We start from the raw sequence: 16021 nt of genomic DNA, 5'->3' as shown, positions 1-16021 counted from the left end.
ATCAGAGCACGGGGGCGGGGCTACACGCAGCTCCCGGTGACTTCCCCGCACCCCAGAGACCCCGGGGTTGCGGGGGACTGGCCGGGAATCCGACTTCTAGAATCTCGTTACCCCCGGTTGTAGCTGTTGTCCTCCTCGTTCTCGCAGTCGCTGCAGTGCTCATGGCCGTTCCCATTGCCTTCCATCATCTGCTGGAGCGAAGGTGCCGGCGGCTTCACTGCTGTCTCACTCTCGTCCGCCATCTTGAGATGCGAGCGCCGGCCTCCGCGCCTCGCTACATGGTGGCTTCCTATTGGCCAAGAGGAACTGGCGCTGAATTCTGGGTTTGTAGTTTCCGTGATTAGAGGAGCCGTAATTAACAAGGACTCGTCTCCGGGATCCGGGTCGAGGCGGACTACAATACCCAGAAGCCCTAGCGGAGAAAAGAAAAAAAAAACCGACCTACCCGGAAGTCAGGCCGCTTCGCGGAGCTGAGAACGCTGAAGGCCTTTAAGAGTGGTCGGGTTGACCCTGCTAGGCACTGGTAGCCGCGTGGGCTGCTGGGAGTTGTAGTTTCGAGCCGCTCCAGGGTTTTCGGGCGTGGAGGCTCCAAAAGCTCAGGTTTGCCCTCCGCCTGCCCTTGCTAGTGCTCGGCCGCGGGTGAGCCGTTATCGGCGGCCGTTCAGGACCGTTACATCCCCGGGTGAGTAAGAGCTGGGTTTAAAGCCCGCGGGTGCGACCCACTGGGCCTTCTTGGAGGGACTTTCTTCAGGAATCCAGGTTCGCCTCAGGTCGCCTTCCGCATTTGGTACCTTGGGCATCTCCTGGACATTGGTGCATCAAGGCCTTATGGGGAGTCAGTGGGTTGCAGTATGCAGAGCCCCCCCACCCCACCCCCGGCCTTCAGGTTTGGGTGTCCGCACCTCACTTCCGGCCACGTGGTCTCCTGATACTTCATGGACCCCCCTTGCCCCCCGCACACTATTCATGAGCAGGTACAAGCAGGAAGACTTCTCCGAATAGCTCCTCGAACCTTCTCAACAGAATGTGGAGCTGTTCTCCTTTTCCACGCTCAAGATGTGTGGCCCATCTTGGCCCATATATGATAACATAGCTGACACATGTATAAACGTCAGCCATGTGCACCGACACGTAACAGATCTGTCTATGGATATGACAGATATGAGGACCAGAGAGAGTAGTGGTAAGGCAGCACTTGACTTGGATGGGGCCAACTCTCAGGTTCGATTCCCAGCACTGCATCACATCCACTCAGCCCAGCCAAGAGTAATCCCATGATTTCTCAGCTTGATGTGGTACAAATACCAATAAAAATAATTAAGACTTTCTGGACTAGAGAGAGAAATTACAGAGAGGAGGGCATCTGCCTTATATGCAGCTAGCTATCCTGGTTCAGTTCCCTCTGACCCCCACTCCTGCACCACATACAGCCCCACAAGCTCCACCAGGATTGATTCCCTAGCACAAAGCCAAGAGTAAGCCCTGAGCATGTTGAGTGTGGTTCCCAAAACCTAACAAAAACGTAATATCTGGCAGTATCTGTCCTTAAGGCCCTCTAATCACTATAAAACTTCCTTGGTCTGTTCCCAGTCTCCCCAAGAAACTTGTGTATGAGAAAGTAGTGAAGACATCCTGAGGTAGACATGCTGGGACTCTTGCATCCTGAGTCTCATATCCATGACGGAACAATCTCACCAGAGTGCAAAGACTGGTTCCCATCCTTCAAGATGACTCATTTGGGCTGAGTTGTGAGGAAGGACAAGTTCTTACTGGAGAGTTTCATCTAACTCAAAGGAAAACAAAACAAAGCAGGACTAAGTGAGCCAAGGAGAGGACTCAGTGATGGAATGCTTACCTAGCATGTACGAGGCCCTGATTAGATTTCCGGCACCACATGGTCAACCAAGCTGTGAGCTGAGAGTAGTCTCTGAGCCCATGTATGGCCCCAAATCCCAAAACAAAACAAACATTGGCCAATGCTTCTTTTCTTTGTTTTGTTTTGGGGCACACCTGACAGTGCTCAGGGGTAACTCCTGGCTCTGTTCTCCAGGGTCATTCCTGGTAGTATTCAAGGGATTTTATAGGGTGCCAGGGACCAAACCCAGGTTGCTATCACTCCACCCCTCTTTTCTTTTTTTTTGGGGGGGGACACCGGGATTCAAACCAATCACAATCACCTTAGATCCTGGGTTGGCTGCTTGCAAAGCAAACGTCACTGTGCTATTGCTCCAGCCCCCCACCCCTCTTTTCTTTTTTTTTTTTTTTTTTTTTTTTTGGTTTTTGGGCCACACCCTGTGACGCTCAGGGGTTACTCCTGGCTATGCACTCAGAAGTTGCTCCTGGCTTCTTGGGGGACCATATGGGACGCGGGGGGATCGAACCGAGGTCCGTCCTAGGCTAGCGCAGGCAAGGCAGGCACCTTACCTCCAGCGCCACCGCCCGGCCCCGTCCACCCCTCTTTTCTATATAAGTTATAAAGACAGGATTAAATATGGCCTGGAGCAGACCTGATAATACCCAATTTTCTTTTGGGAGGGGGATTTGGGCCACACCCATCAGTGCTCAGGTTATTCCTGGTTCTATGCTCAGAAATCACTCCTGGCAGGCTTGGGGACCATATGGGATGCCACATGCAAGGCAAATGCCCTACCCACTGTGCTCTCGCTCCATCCCCCAATCATTTTTTATATTTCTTTGTTTGTTTGTTTTGGGGTAGGCATACCCAGAGAACCTCAGGGGTTACTCCTGGCTTTGCACTCAGAAATCTCCTGGCTTGGGGGACCAAATGGGATGCTGGGGGATCGAACCAAGGTCTGTCCTAGGCTAGCGTGGGCAAGGCAGGCACCTTACCCCTTGAGCCACTGCTCCAGCCCCTTTCTTATGTTTCTTTTTTCTTTTTCTTTTTCTTTTTTTTTTTTTTTTTTTTTTGAGGGGGCACACGTGGTGCTGCACAGGAGTAATTACTGGCTTTGCACTCAATCACTCTCAGGGATTGAACCTATGTCTACTGTGCTATCACTCCAGTCTGAATCCTCAATCATTTATATTTGACTTCAAGTTGAGAGCTGTTGACCACATTGATCTCTCCAGAGCCAAGACCATAGTCAACACAATGTCATCCACTGTACAGAGCAAGGGATTGGCACTTCAGAGCTAATAAAAATAATGAAGCTCTGGGGCTGTAGTGAAAGTACAGCATTTGCTTTGCACACAGCTAACCCAGGTTTGATACTGAGCACTTCCAGGAGTGATCCATGAGGACAGATCCAAAAGTTACCCAGAATACCACTTGGTATGGTCCAAAAGAAAACAGAACAAATAATAATAAGACCCTATGTGTGTTAGAGGATTTAATGTTTCTGCGTCCCCTATTATAGCTCATGTAACTGGAATATGGAAGGGAATATGGAGAAAAATATATTTGCAAATTTAAAAACAAGTGATCTTGGGGGCTGGATGGAGCAATAGCACAGCAGTAGGGCATTTGCCTTGCAGACATCAACTCAGGACGGACCCTGATTTGATTGCTGGCATCCCATAGGGTCCCCACCCCACCTCTGAGCCTGCGAGGAGCAAGTTATTTATTTATTTATTTATTTATTTATTTATTTATTTTGGTTTTTGGGTCATACCTGGCAGCTCTCAGGGGTTACTCCTGGCTCTATACTCAGAAATCGCCCCTGACAGGCACAGCGGACCATATGGGATGCCGGGATTCGAACCACCACTGTCCTGCATGAAAGGCAAATGTCTTATCTCCATGTTATCGCTCCGGTCCCGCCAGGAGTGATTTCTGAGCACAGAGCCAAGAGTAACCCCAGAGCACCACCAGGTGTGACCCAATCCTTCCTTTCCCCCCAAAAAAAAGTGATCTTAAGTTGTAGATTGAACCTAGGTCCTATTCCGTTGCCCAGATCTATCTTCATTTCTCACAGAATGACAAAGGTTAAATGAAAATAAGCAAAATATAACTGAAGAAGTCCATAGGGAGTGAAGGTGCTGGTTTATGTAGGACCCTCCCCCCATTTTTATAGTTGAAAATTTACATAAGATTCTGTTTTGTCCTTACCTGTGTGCTGAGTGGCTCTTGCTCTCAAGAGAACTATTCCAGGAGGGAGGTGGACAACAAGATCAACAAACTCAGGATGTAAGTTCAAGTCCAACGTTCTGGAACCTGGCACCCTTGAGAATTTCAGATTCAGAAGAAACCCAAGAGAAAACTATTCTCATTCTCTCTCTCTCTCTCTCTCTCTCTCTCTCTCTCTCTCTCTCTCTCTCTCTCTCTCTCTCTCTCTCTCTCTCTCTCTTTCTCTCTCTCCCCCTCCCTCCCTCATTAGTCTTCACTTAGATTTTGTTGGATATGTGATTTTCTCTATAATAGAGCTTAAATTCTATGTTTTAAAAAGGAAATAAAGAGGCCCGGAGAGATAGCACAGCGGTGTTTGCCTTGCAAGCAGCCGATCCAGGACCAAAGGTGGTTGGTTCGAATCCCGGTGTCCCATAGGGTCCCCCGTGCCTGCCAGGAGCTATTTCTGAGCAGACAGCCAGGAGTAACCTCTGAGCACCGCTGGGTGTGACCCAAAAACCAAAAAAAAAAAAAAAGGAAATAAAGGACCAATAAAATAGTACAGCAGGTAAATGCCAATTCTACAGCAGGTAGAATAGCCAAATGGGATTTGATCCCCAGTACCCCATATGATCTTCCCAGACCACCAAGAGTGAGCTCTGGGCCCGGAGAGATAGCACAGCGGTGTTTGCCTTGCAAGCAGCCGATCCAGGACCAAAGGTGGTTGGTTCGAATCCCGGTGTCCCATATGGTCCCCCATGCCTGCCAGGAGCTATTTCTGAGCAGACAGCCAGGAGTAACCCCTGAGCACTGCTGGGTGTGGCCCAAAAACCAAAAAAAAAAAAAAAAAAAAGAGTGAGCTCTGAGTGCAGAGCTAGAAATAAATCCTGAGCACCACCAGATGTGCCCCCCCCCAAAAAAAAAACAATAAAGAATACAGTCTCTAATGTCTAACTCTGGTGTATTTTTTGGCTTGTTGGTTTTATTTTATTTTGTCTTTTTAGTTGTTATTGTTGTGGGGCATATCTAGAGGTCCTCAGGGCTGACTCCTGGCTTTGCACTCAGAGCTCATTCTTGCTGGGCTTGGGGGACCATATGGGATGCTGGGGATTAACCCTGGTCCACCCCATGCAAGGCCAATGCCCTACCTTCTATACTGTCGCTTCAGTCCCTGTCTAACTCCTGACTCATCTCTGCTTAATGACTAGCCTGAGATAAGTTACTTATTCTCTCCTTTTCACAGGGGCAGATGCTCGGAGGTTACTCCTATGATGCTCAGGGCCCCTCTAGTGCTGGAGAAAGAGGATCTTAGAGGAAGTAACACCTAAACACTTGCCTTCCTCATGTGAAGCTCTAAGTTTGATCCCTACCACTGCAAAAACAAAGATCACTGAGCTGGGTTTTCATTCTTCTCTTTGGGTTTAGGATCACACGGGGGGTGGTGAACTAAACGGGTTGGCTGTGAGCTAGACAAGCACCTTAACCCTAGTAACATCTCTCCAGAACAAACCTGAAGGCTTGTGACCAGAGTCCTGTAGTTGAAGCTTAGAATAGAAAGGGCAGTTTGGAAGCTGCAGTGGGACATTTGGGAACCAGCCTATGTAAGAATATGGATGTTATGCTGAGCAGGCTGAAGGCTAGGGTTCATCAAAGGCGGTGTAGAGACCCTTTTTTTTTTATTTGTTTTTTGGGCCACACCCAGTGATGCTCAGAAGTTACTCCTGGCTCTGTGTTCAGAAATCACTTCTTTTTTTTTTTTTTTTTTTTTTTTTTTGTGGTTTTTGGGTCACACCCGGCAGTGCTCAGGGGTTATTCCTGGCTCCAGGCTCAGAAATTGCTCCTGGCAGGCACAGGGGACCATATGGGATGCCGGGATTCGAACCGATGACCTCCTGCATGAAAGGCAAACGCCTTACCTCCATGCTATCTCTCCGGCCCCTCAGAAATCACTTCTGGCTCGGGGGATCATATGGGATGCTGGGGATCGAACCCAGGCCCATCCTGGGTCAGCTGCGTGCAAGACAAACACCCTACCACTGTGCTATCACTCCGGCCCCTAAAGACCCATTTTTGCTGGAGGAAAAGCATACAGCTGAGCTGTCTGAAGGAAATGTTATCTGAAGAACAATTCAGAAGGCTCCATGTTAGAGAGGGAGGGAGAGAAGGGATGTTTGTTTTGGGTTTGGAGGCCACACTGGCTATGCTCAGGTTATTTCCAGCTCCTGGTGGTGTTTGAGGGACTGTGATGACAGGTCAAACCTGGGCCTCCTGTGTACAAAGTCTGTCCGCAGACCTCTGAGCATTCTCTCGCCCTGAGAGAGTCCTCTAGTCACTTCCTGTCGCCCCTGGAGCTCCCCTTCAGAAAGATGCTTTCCTCAGACACAGAGGGCTGTGGTTCAAGAAAGGGGCCATCATCTTGGCAGCATCAATAAAATGGCAGTGAGACAGAGAAGAGTAGCATGTCCTCTTTGCAAAGATGACATGTGAGTTGGTCCTTGTAAAAGGGCCCCTGCGTACACTGTTGGTGACAGTGTAGATCGGTACAGCCTGGGTGTAGCAGCAGGAACGAGGCCTGACTTAGTGGTACTAGATACATAGCATAGGTAAAGTTTGTTCTCTCTCTCTCTCTCTCTCTCTCTCTCTCTCTCTCTCTCTCTCTCTCTCTCTCTCTCTCTCTCTCTCTCTCTCTCTCCCCCCCCCCTGTTTTTGGGCCACACCTGGCAGCACTCAGGTTACTTCTGGCTCTGTGCTCAGAAGTAGCTTCTGGCATTCTTGGGGGACCATTTGGAATGCCTGGCTTCAAACCGGGGTCCATCCTTTGTGGGCACGTTCAAGGCAAACGCCTTACCATTATGCTATTACTCTGCCCCCCCCCCCCAAATCGCTCCTTGAACTTGGCTTTAGAAGAAACTTGGGCCCAGAGAAATAGCACAGCGGCGTTTGCCTTGGCGTTTGCCAGGACCAAAGGTGGTTGGTTCGAATCCCGGTGTCCCATATGGTCCCCCGTGCCTGCCAGGAGCTATTTCTGAGCAGACAGCCAGGAGTAACTCCTGAGCACCGCCGGGTGTGGCCCAAAAACCAAAAAAAAAAAAAAGAAGAAACTTGAGCCCCAGATCTCCTGTTTCAGTTTCTGGGGGTCTCCATGCCTCACTTTGTGCTGGAGTCACAACTATAGTTAGATGTTTGTGTGTTTATTCAGTTTGCCAGCATCTTCTCTTCATAATACCATTTTTGGTTGCTGATTTTGTTGGGGAAGGCACCTCGGGATGCTCAGGGCTTACTACTTGCTTTGCACTCAGGAAGAATCACTCCCCACTGTGCTTGGGAAACCATAGAGAGTGCCAAGGATCGAATCTGGGACAGCCATATGCAAAGCAAACACCCTACCAGCTATACTATTACTTTGGCTCCACATTGGATTTTTATTTTGTTTTGCTTTGCTTTGTTTGGGGGCCACACCTATTGGCACTCAGGGGTTACTCCTGGCTCGATGCTCAGAATATTAGTCCTTGCATGCTTGGGGACTGTATAGGATTCCAGGGATTGAAACCTTGAAACCGTGTTTGCCACATGCTACCTGTGCTATTGCTCCAGCCCTAGCATATTGGATTTGTTTCCTCTAACATATGTATCCATATCATTGGGCCAACATATAGTAGGCCTCCTATTAATATTTACTAGATGGGAGTCAGAGTAGCCTTGCATGTGGCCAACCTGGGTTTGATCCCTGACTTTTCTTTTTTTGTTTGTTTTTGGGCACTCTGACGCTCAGGGCTTACTCCTGGCTATGTGCTCAGAAATTGTTTCTGGGTTTAGGGACCATATGGGATGCCGGGGGATCAAACTGAGGTTCATTCTAGGTCAGTGCATGCAAGGCAAATGCCCTACCACTGTGCCACCACTCCGGCCTGATCCCTGACTTTTTATATGGTCACCTGAGTACCACCAGGTGTGCCCCCCAGAAAAACAAGATGAAGGATCAGGGATGTAGCTCAGTAGGAGAGTACTTGCCTTGCATATATAAGGCCTTGAGTTCCATTCCCAGCTCTGAAGGGAATAAAAGCAACAGAAGTACAGAAGGTGAGACACGGGCCCGGGGAGATAGCAGAGCGGTGTTTGCCTTGCAAGCAGCCGATCCAGGACCTAAGGTGGTTGGTTCGAATCCCGGTGTCCCATATGGTCCCCCGTGCCTGCCATGAGTTATTTCTGAGCAGACAGCCAGGAGTAACCCCTGAGCACCGCCGGGTGTGGCCCAAAAACCAAAAACCAAAAAAAAAAAAAAAAAAAAAAGGTGAGACACTTGTTTTGCATGTGGCCAACTCTGGTTTGATCCCTGGCACCACATCTGGTTGTTTGAGCATAGTCAGAAGGAAGCCCTGAACACTGACAGGTGTGAAACAAAAGGAAAAAAAAAAAAAAAGAAAATTCAGCCAGTTTTGGGAACCACAGAAAAAGACCACTTTATAGTCTGGAATGATTAACATGCTTGTGTTCTGGGGCCGGCGAGGTGGCGCTAGAGGTAAGGTGTCTGCCTTGCAAGCACTAGCCAACGAAGGACCGCGGTTTGATCCCCCAGTGTCCCATATGGTCCCCCAGAGCCAGGGGCAATTTCTGAGTGCTTAGCTAGGAGTAACCCCTGAGCATCAAACGGGTGTGGCCTGAAAAACAAAAACAAAACAAAAAAAACAAAACATGCTTGTTTTCTGGGGTTCTGTCCCCATCGCTGCTTTTCCCCCCAAGCACCACCAAGAGTGAGGGTACACCAAGCATTCAGCTGTGAGTAGCTTTCAACACAACACCCACATAAACACACATAATGGTTGGCTTAATTGATGTCTGAGTGAGGAAATGATGGCAAAGAAGGAAAGAAGTCTGCAGGGTGCAGAAACAGTGGAGCAGATTGCAAAGCAGGAACGCACAGTGCACAGTGCAATGGGCTGGGTGTTTCAGTGCCCTAGTGTCACGATTTCACTTATACTCTACTTTGATCTGAACGACCAACCCTCTGCTCCGACCTTGGACATAGGGAAGGTGGGCGTGACTTCATATCAACGATTGGACCAGCAGTGCAATAATTCCAAGTTTCATTGCCTCTAAGTATAAGTTCAGACTTGAACCTGTGGTGTTAAAGCCGAGTCTGGTGCAATAACTAAACCGCCTTTCTCCTTTGCTTTTCCCCAAAGAAAAAACGACTTGTCAGACAGGGTGTGAGATTCTTTTTTGGAGGTGTCATCAGGCCAGGTCACCTAAGGCCTTAAGTTACAGGCCCAGAAGTTTTGGGCCTTTGAGATTTTTCTTCTCGCTCTTGGCAACTTATGGGAGGTGACTTTTTCCTTTAAGCTGGTAAATAAAGGATAAATATTAATGGTATTTATGAGGTATGGTCTAAAATTTAATTGCATATTAATATTTATTTAAAATAAATATCGAGCAAGCTTAATTTTCAAAGGAGTCAAAGAAGTCATCTCTGTTCACCAAGCACAACTCAGAACAGCATAGCGTAGTGTGGGGCTCAGGACCTGGGGGTGACTGGGGTCCTTGCCAGGATGAAGTGGGAGGTGTAAGTGGTTAGTGCTGTCTTAGAGTTTATTGTTACTCTCTTTGGTAATGCTGGGGATGGGGGCTGGAAAAACCCTGGAGAGTGTCACCACAAAAAGACAAAAGATGCCTTTCATCAGAGACCCACACTGCACTACCTTTTAGCTTTAGAGAGATGCAGCATTGTTGGCAATTAGCTCACTTAATAGATGATACTTGGGAGACTCGAGGGACAGTAGAGCAGATAGAGCATTTGCCTTACACGCGGCAACCCAAGATGGTTCTTTTCTTTCTTTCTTTCTTTCTTTCTTTCTTTCTTTCTTTCTTTCTTTCTTTCTTTCTTTCTTTCTTTCTTTCTTTCTTTCTTTCTTTCTTTCTTTCTTTCTTTCTTTCTTTCTTTCTTTCTTTCTTTCTCTCTCTCTTTCTCTCTCTCTTTCTTTCTTTCTTTCTTTCTTTCTTTCTTTCTTTCTTTCTTTCTTTCTTTCTTTCTTTCTTTCTTTCTTTCTTTCTTTCTTTCTCTCTTTCTCTCTCTCTCTTTCCCTTTCCCTCCCTCCCTCTCCCTCCCTCCCTCCCTCCCTTCCTTCCTCCCTCCCTTCCTCCTTCCTTTCCTTTTTTTTTGTTTTTTTGTTTTTGTATTTTTTTTCCACACCTGGGTGGTTCTCAGGGGTTATTCTTGGCACTCAGAAATTGCTCCTGGCAGGCTCAGGGAGCATATGAGTTGCCGGGAATCTAACCTGGGTTGGCTGTATGCAAGGCAAATGCGCTACTGCTGTGCTATTGCTCCAGCCCTACCAAGAATACTTTTTAAGCCCTGAGCACCACCAGGTGTGGCCCCAAAACAAAACAAAACAAAACAAAAGATGCTTGGGCTGGAACAATAATACAGCAGGTAGGGTACTTGTTTTGCTAGATTCTTAGCACCCCATATCTTTCCCCAAGTCTGCCTGGAATGACTCCTAAGCACAGAGTTAGGAGTTAGATCACTGAGTGTTCACTGCCTCCCCCAAATTACAGGGCTCCCACTGGTACCCCAGTAGCTCCCCACACTAAGGCAAAACCATGGAGAAACAGAATCATTGGGGATCCTTCCTCAGAAAGGATCTGCTTGCAAGTACAAAGGGCAATCATATTATTGTCTGGCTGTCTGGCTGTGGCTACCCTGGTTGCTGGTGGGAATCCAGTTAGCCATCTAGTGTGGTAGTAGTGAAGAAAAGGTTAGGAAACATCACGCAGGGCCATTGGTAAGTTTTTTGGTCCCAGAAGGGGACAATACCATTAGATCTGGCCCTGTGCAATAGAAGTGAGACTTGTTTCTATATGCCCATAGATTAGGAGAGAGAATCTTCAAGGCAGAGTGTGGCCAGGTCTGTACCTCATATCAAGCTATCTTGGGTTGGAGAAATAGTACAGTGGCTAGTGTTTGCCTTACACACAACTGACCTAGATTCAGTCCTCAACATCCCAGATGGCTCCCCAAGCTTGCCAGGAGTGATTGCTGAATGCAGAGCCAGGATGAATCCCAGAGCACTACTAGGTGTGAGCTAAAAACAAAATGAAACTTGAAAATTAGTGCATTTCCGGACACTGTCCATGCTGAGAGCAGGTGGAGGAGAGTCAGATACCAGAAGGGTGTTGGGACTAACTGGCATATTTGGTCATGAACAATCCTAGGCGATGGCATGTGCGGTGTTGATGTCAGGAGAGAAGTTCTGCCAGGGAGATGATGGCTCAAAGGGTGGAGCACATGCTCTACATGGGGAACCCCAAACTGAATCCCTAGTACCAACTGGTCCTGGGAGTATGACCTAGCACCACCATTCTAGCCCCAACAAAACCAAAAAACAAAATGGAAAATGGTTTTCTAGAATGATTCATAAAAGATACTGAACTACTTCATTCCTCAATGTATTGGAGGCCTTTTATGCCTGCTGATTGTTGTGCTAGGCACTGGAGATAACAAATATGAAATCTGGATAATATTTCTTTTTGTTTGTTTGTATATTTTTGGAACACACCTGGCAGGGCTAAAGGGACTATAATGGAATGCTAGGGACTGAACCCAAGTCAATCCAGGCAAAACCCCATTCTGAGCTTGCTAGAAGTAATTACTGAGTGCAAAGCCAGGAGTAACCGCTGAGCATCACTGGATGTGGTCCAAACCCCACCACCACCAAAAAAAATGTGTGTGTGTGGGGGGGTGCAGCTGGAGAGATAGTACTGCAGGTAGGGTGAAACTGACCAGATTTGATCCCCAGCACTTCATATGGTTTCCCCCAAATACTACCAAGTATTATTCCTGAGTGACTAATTCCTTAGTCAGCCCTAAGACATTGCGGAATGAAGCCCCCCCCCCAAACAAAAACAAACCTGTTCCCTCCTTGTTTTGTTTTTGTTTTGGGGCCACAACTGATGATACTCAGGAGTTACTCCTGGCTCAGGTCTCAGAAATTATTTCTGGCATTCTGGTAGGCTCAGGGTACCATATGGTGGGCCGTGTGCAAGGCAAACACCCTACCCGTTGTGCAATTCCTCCAGCCCCTTCTTTTCATTTTTGATCACACCCAGCAATAGCTCCTTTTGTTGTTGTTTGCTTTTGGGTTACACCCGGCGGTGCTCAGTGTTTATTCTTGGCTCTGTACTCAGGGATCACTCCTGGTGGGCTCAGGGAACCCTATAGAACGCCGGGGAGCGAATTTAGGTCGACTGTGTACAGGGTAAGCACCCTACTCACTGTACTATCTCTTTGGTCCCCTCCATTTCCCCTTAGTAGAAAAAATGAGGACATCTACAGTATCCACCTGTGGGTTCTGTAGCTTCTTGGTGAACTGAGAAAGTGCTCAGTTAACTCCCCTCGCAGTCCTTGCCTTGCATTGAGGGGGAACTTGAAAGCCTGGCTTGGAAACTGGCCAAGCTGTTGGTTCTGCCCAGCCCGGGGTGCCAGGCGCGCCCCAGGCCCGCCACGCCCCTTCCGCTGCCCGGAAGTCCCGGCCACTTGGGCGAGCCCCAGGATACGTAAGCGCTGCGAGGGCGGGCCAGGCCTGCTGGACCCCTCGGGGCTGTCTTTCCCAGCGGCGTCCAGGCCGCCCACTCCCCTATTCCGGGGTTGGGGGTGGAGACGCCCCAAGCTGGCTGGCGCCCCGGGTGCAGCTATAAGCGCACAAACTCTGGAGCAATCCCTGGAACCACCACTCGGGCCCATCCGTCGCTCGAGCAAGGTGTTTGTGCCCTGGTTTGCTGCAAGAACGCTGTGGAAAAGAGGGGTGCAGGCCTGTGCACGTTTCGACTTCCCCGCTTGGGCCACACAGTTTGAGGTGCACCCCGGATCCTGGCATTCCAGGTTGGGATCTTTCTGGTTGTGCGTCTGACATAGGGAAGGGACCTCCTTGCTGCGCCTCTCCACCAACAAAGCTCCCCTTCGCCTGGGAAGGTGGTCGAGTTTGAGTGAAGACACCCCCCTACTCCAAGGCTCCGGTTGTGGGGGCCGGCCTAGTGAAGTGCTAGCGAAGGGGGTGGATGGACAAGACCACCTCTTGGGCTTCTGGAGCAGTCAGGGACCCTGGGCGGTGAGTTTACTGATGACAGAATCCCAACATTTTTCTCTCTCCCTTAAAGGGAATTCGTATTCCATATATGCGTCCTTGTGTTTGCTAGGCTAGGCAGAGGTTTGTTTGTTTGTTTGTTTGTTTTCAAAAATCAAAAATCCCGAGGGTCTAATCTAGTAAAAACAATGGTTGAACTGAAACCAAAGGCACAGATCCAGGTTCATTACTGATTAGCTAGATCTGGGATCCCTTGTACTGAGACTCTGGAACCCACCTTCTGGGCTTTTTCTGCCTCAGTTTCTTCTTTTGTCAGCTCAGGACTTGTGGTGGTGGGAATTGGTATGAAAAGTTCTGTTTTGGGGCGTGTGTTTAGTTTGGGGCCTGTTTGGGACCTAGATATGGCTGTTCTTAGGGATTACTCCTGTCTCTGCACTCAGGGGCGGTCACTCCTAGCAGGCCTTGGGGACCATATGAAGGGTTTGCTTTTTTTTTTTTTCTTTTTGACTACACTCAGCAGTGCTCGGGGGTTACTCCTGGCAGGCTTGGGGGACCATATAGGATGCCAGGAATTGAACCTGGGTCCTTCCCTGGTCGGCCGCGTGCAAGGCAAACGCCCTACCACTGTGCTATTGCTTTGGCTCCGACCATATGGAGTTTTAAGGATTGATTTGTGTAAGGTAAATGCCCTACTTGCTGTGCTGTTCAGCCTCAGAAAAGTTGTGGGTTATTTGTTTGGGGCCACACTTAGAGATGCTCACTCTTGGGGGGCTCAGGTGACCATATGGGGAACCATGGTTAACCCAGATAAGTCCTCAGTTTTAAAGAAAAAAATTCCTGGGTACAGAGAGATAGCATGGAGGTAAGGCATTTGCCTTTCATGCAGAAGGTCATCGGTTCGAATCCTGGCATCCCATATGGTCCCCCGAGCGTGCCAGGAACGATTTCTTTTTTGTTTTGGGGCCACACCCGGCAGTGCTCAGGAGTTACTCCTGGCTGTCTGCTCAGAAAAGCTCCTGGCAGGCACGGGGGACCATATGGGACACTGGGATTCGAACCAACCACCTTAGGTCCTGGATCGGCTGCAAAAAAGCCGCTGTGCTATCTCTCCGGGCCTGCCAGGAACGATTTCTGAGCATGGAGCCAGGAGTAACCCCTGAGTGCTGCCGGGTGTGACCCAAAAAAACAAAAGAAAATATCCCTAATTTAAAAAACAAAAACAAGGACCAGAGTGATAGTATAGCACTTGCATGCAGCCAACCCAGAACAGACCCAGATTTGTATCTCTTCGGTCCCTGGATTCGATCCCTGGCATCCTATAAGATCCCCCGAGCCTGCCAGGAGCCATTTCTGAGCACAAAGCCAGGAGTAACCCCAGAACACTGCAGAGTGTGGCCCCAAAACAAAATGAACCTCTACCTATTTTAGCAATCACAAGGACACATATATGGAGAAATATGAATTCTCTCTAAGGAAGAGAGGAAAAACTTGGAGCACTTAATCCTGAGGGTCCCTGGATACCAAGGGAAGCCTGATGTGCTATTGCTCCAACTCCTGAAAAAAATTTTTTTAATTCTTATAGTAGGTTTTCTGGAGCAGGTATGTGATATGTTTATTCTGCAGTTCTAAGGATCAAACTTGAGGTCTCACGTGTACAAAACAAGCACTGAGTTACATCCCACCCACTCCTCTCCCCTACTCTGGAGATGTTTTTATTTTGAAAGCTAGTGTTAGGGAGGGAGGAGAGTGATCCTACTACAGGGCACTTGTCCTGCACATAGCTGACCAGCTGACCCAAGTTCTGTCTCCAGCTTCCCATATCCCCAACTCAAGTTCGATCGCTGGCACAACTAGGTGTGACCCCAAAACTGAGTTGGATCTTTTGCTGCATGTTTAATTACTATTGTTGTTCGGGGCCATTCCTAGAGGTTTCTCTGAGACTACGAGTGGTTCAGTGCTCAAGTTTCTCTCAGCAATCTCAGACAGATATATGATACCTGGGATCAAACTCAGGCTTCTGGCATACAAAGTCTGCACACTAGCCCTTTGACCTACCAACCAGTCTCCTGCTTTCTTTTTTGTTTGTTTTTGGCCAACCATGTGATGTTCGAGGGTTATTCCTGACTCTGCACTCAGGAATTACTCCTGGAGGTGCTCAGGGGACCATATAAAATGCCGGGGACTCAAACCTGGATTGGTCACATGCAAGGTAAAGACTGGTATCCACTGTACTATCACTCGGGTTCTCTTCTACATTCTTTTTTTTGTTTATTTGGTTTGGGTTTTTTTCCCAACGCCCGGCAGCTCTCAAGGGTTACTCCCGACTCTGTGCTCAGAAATTGCTCCTGGCAGGCTCGGGGGACCATATGGGATATCAGGAATCGAACCCAGATCCATCCTGGGTTGGCCATGTGCAAGGCAAACACACTACCACTGTGCTATCTCTCTGGCCCCATCTTTTCTACATTCTTTTTTTTTGTTTTTGTTTTTGTTTTTGGGCCACACCCGGCGGTGCTCAGGGGTTACTCTTGGCTGTCTGCTCAGAAATAGCTCCTGGCAGGCACAGGGGACCATATGGGACACCGGTATTCGAACCAACCACCTTGATCGGCTGCTTGCAAGGCAAACACTGCTGTGCTATCTCTCTGGGCCTCTACATTCTTTAAGTTGGTTTTTTGTTTTGTTTTGGGTCACATCTAGCAGTGCTCTGGTCTTAATCCTGCCTATGTACTGGCTCTGTACTGGGGTGGTGGGAATTGAGCCAGGGTCAACTGCATTCAAGGCAAGTGTCCTACCCATTGTACTATCTGTCTGGCCCCAACATGCTTTATATAGTGATTCAACAAATACTTTTTTTGAGCTATGCTCAGGGGTTACT

The 16021-nt window shown here is 48.5% G+C and overlaps 2 protein-coding genes across 5 annotated transcripts in view; one reads left to right on the top strand and one right to left on the bottom strand.

Annotated features, from left to right (window-relative positions):
- The window catches only part of NMT1 (N-myristoyltransferase 1), a 40544-nt gene extending 40271 nt beyond the window's left edge, over positions 1 to 273 (bottom strand). The window contains exon 1 of the mRNA XM_049781766.1: positions 112 to 273. Coding sequence (XP_049637723.1) covers positions 112 to 242 — 131 coding nt within the window. The 5' untranslated portion in view covers positions 243 to 273. The remainder of the gene's footprint in view (positions 1 to 111) is intronic.
- A 212-nt stretch (positions 274 to 485) lies between these two features.
- The window catches only part of DCAKD (dephospho-CoA kinase domain containing), a 32723-nt gene continuing 17187 nt past the window's right edge, over positions 486 to 16021 (top strand). For 2 of the 4 annotated variants that reach the window (XM_049781241.1, XM_049781232.1), the window contains exon 1: positions 486 to 682. The gene's annotated coding sequence lies outside the window, so the exon portion shown is untranslated. Of the gene's footprint in view, positions 683 to 12801; positions 12942 to 16021 lie in introns of those variants that run through there. The other 2 variants (XM_049781250.1, XM_049781257.1) reach the window with 1 other exon arrangement.

This window comes from Suncus etruscus, chromosome 1 (assembly GCF_024139225.1).
Source record: "Suncus etruscus isolate mSunEtr1 chromosome 1, mSunEtr1.pri.cur, whole genome shotgun sequence".
NCBI classification, from domain to species: domain Eukaryota; kingdom Metazoa; phylum Chordata; class Mammalia; order Eulipotyphla; family Soricidae; genus Suncus; species Suncus etruscus.
This window is presented reverse-complemented; position numbering and strand designations above follow the sequence as displayed.